Below are 1,014 nucleotides of genomic sequence, written 5' to 3'. Positions count from 1 at the left end.
AAAAGTACCTCTGGCAAACTTAAACAAAAGTCCTAATTAAGAAAAATGAGATTTTTTTTAATGGAAAATAGAAAATCTAGATCAGAAAAAAATATATTTTAATTTACCAGATGCTGAAGTAATTTCATTTCCAGCCCCAAGGAAAAACAATGACAGACCTCTTCTATTGCTTAGCATTTCTATCAAATAATCTGGGATCCTATCAGTAACACGAGCCCCATAAAATTCACGATGACTGCATAAAAATTTGAGAAAATGAAAATATTAACCAAAGCATGCTCATGAATAATCTACTTATGGTACTTACTCAGCTTCGGCTATACAAGCGATGGTAATGGGCTCTCCATCGTATTGGAGAACATCGACGTTGAATTCAGCCTTTGATTTTCCTTTTTTAAGAGTTTGGGAAAGCGATCTTGAAAGTGATCTAGCAAATGATCTCGGAATTGATGGTGAGCTTCTTGATATAGGTCTGTCATCATCTGCAATAACATTGTACCCGTTTAGAAATAATACAAAAAGCACCACGTACACGCTTGAATTTGCAATTTCGTCCAAAATTTTCCTCAATTATATCTTAAAACAGCTTTCGTCGACTCGGTAACGGTGTTGAAGTTTCACTGAAACTACAAACTTGACGCGTATGTTACGCATGTGTCTTTATCAAACATACGTGAAAAAGTGGAATTTGTGTATTTGAAGGGAATTTAATGGAAAAACACATTTTTTCGTACAATACGAATGAATTTTAAAGAAACAGACAAAAACAATTAGGCAATGTCATTCTACTAGATCTACCTGTCCGAATTCTGGATTCGAAGTTTATTTTCTCAAACTACTTACTTGTTGGTGAATCAAGGTGAACATTTCCGAGATCGCCAGCGAGATTTGAAACATCAAATTGCCGAAATAGAAAAAAACGTGGTCTTTACTTTTCACTTTTTTTTTTTTTTCAGAAAAATACACAATTTTGTCTTCTCATAATTACCATAGCCACGATTTCGATCCGTTTGC

At 34.1% G+C, this 1,014-nt stretch overlaps 1 protein-coding gene across 1 annotated transcript; it reads right to left on the bottom strand.

Moving 5' to 3' along the window:
* Positions 1–8: 8 nt before the first annotated feature.
* LOC116351073 lies at positions 9–926 on the bottom strand (the record flags this gene model as incomplete). The annotated part of the gene is made up of 4 exons (XM_031783122.1): positions 9–32; positions 108–235; positions 308–482; positions 844–926. Coding segments are annotated over 4 exons (410 nt in total), but the record flags the coding sequence as incomplete, so codon positions are not given.
* Between the last annotated feature and the right edge of the window lie 88 nt (positions 927–1,014).

This window comes from Contarinia nasturtii, unplaced genomic scaffold, assembly GCF_009176525.2.
Source record: "Contarinia nasturtii isolate CC-2019 unplaced genomic scaffold, AAFC_CNas_1.1 Cnas_scaffold_4641, whole genome shotgun sequence".
NCBI lineage: Eukaryota > Metazoa > Arthropoda > Insecta > Diptera > Cecidomyiidae > Contarinia > Contarinia nasturtii.
This window is presented reverse-complemented; position numbering and strand designations above follow the sequence as displayed.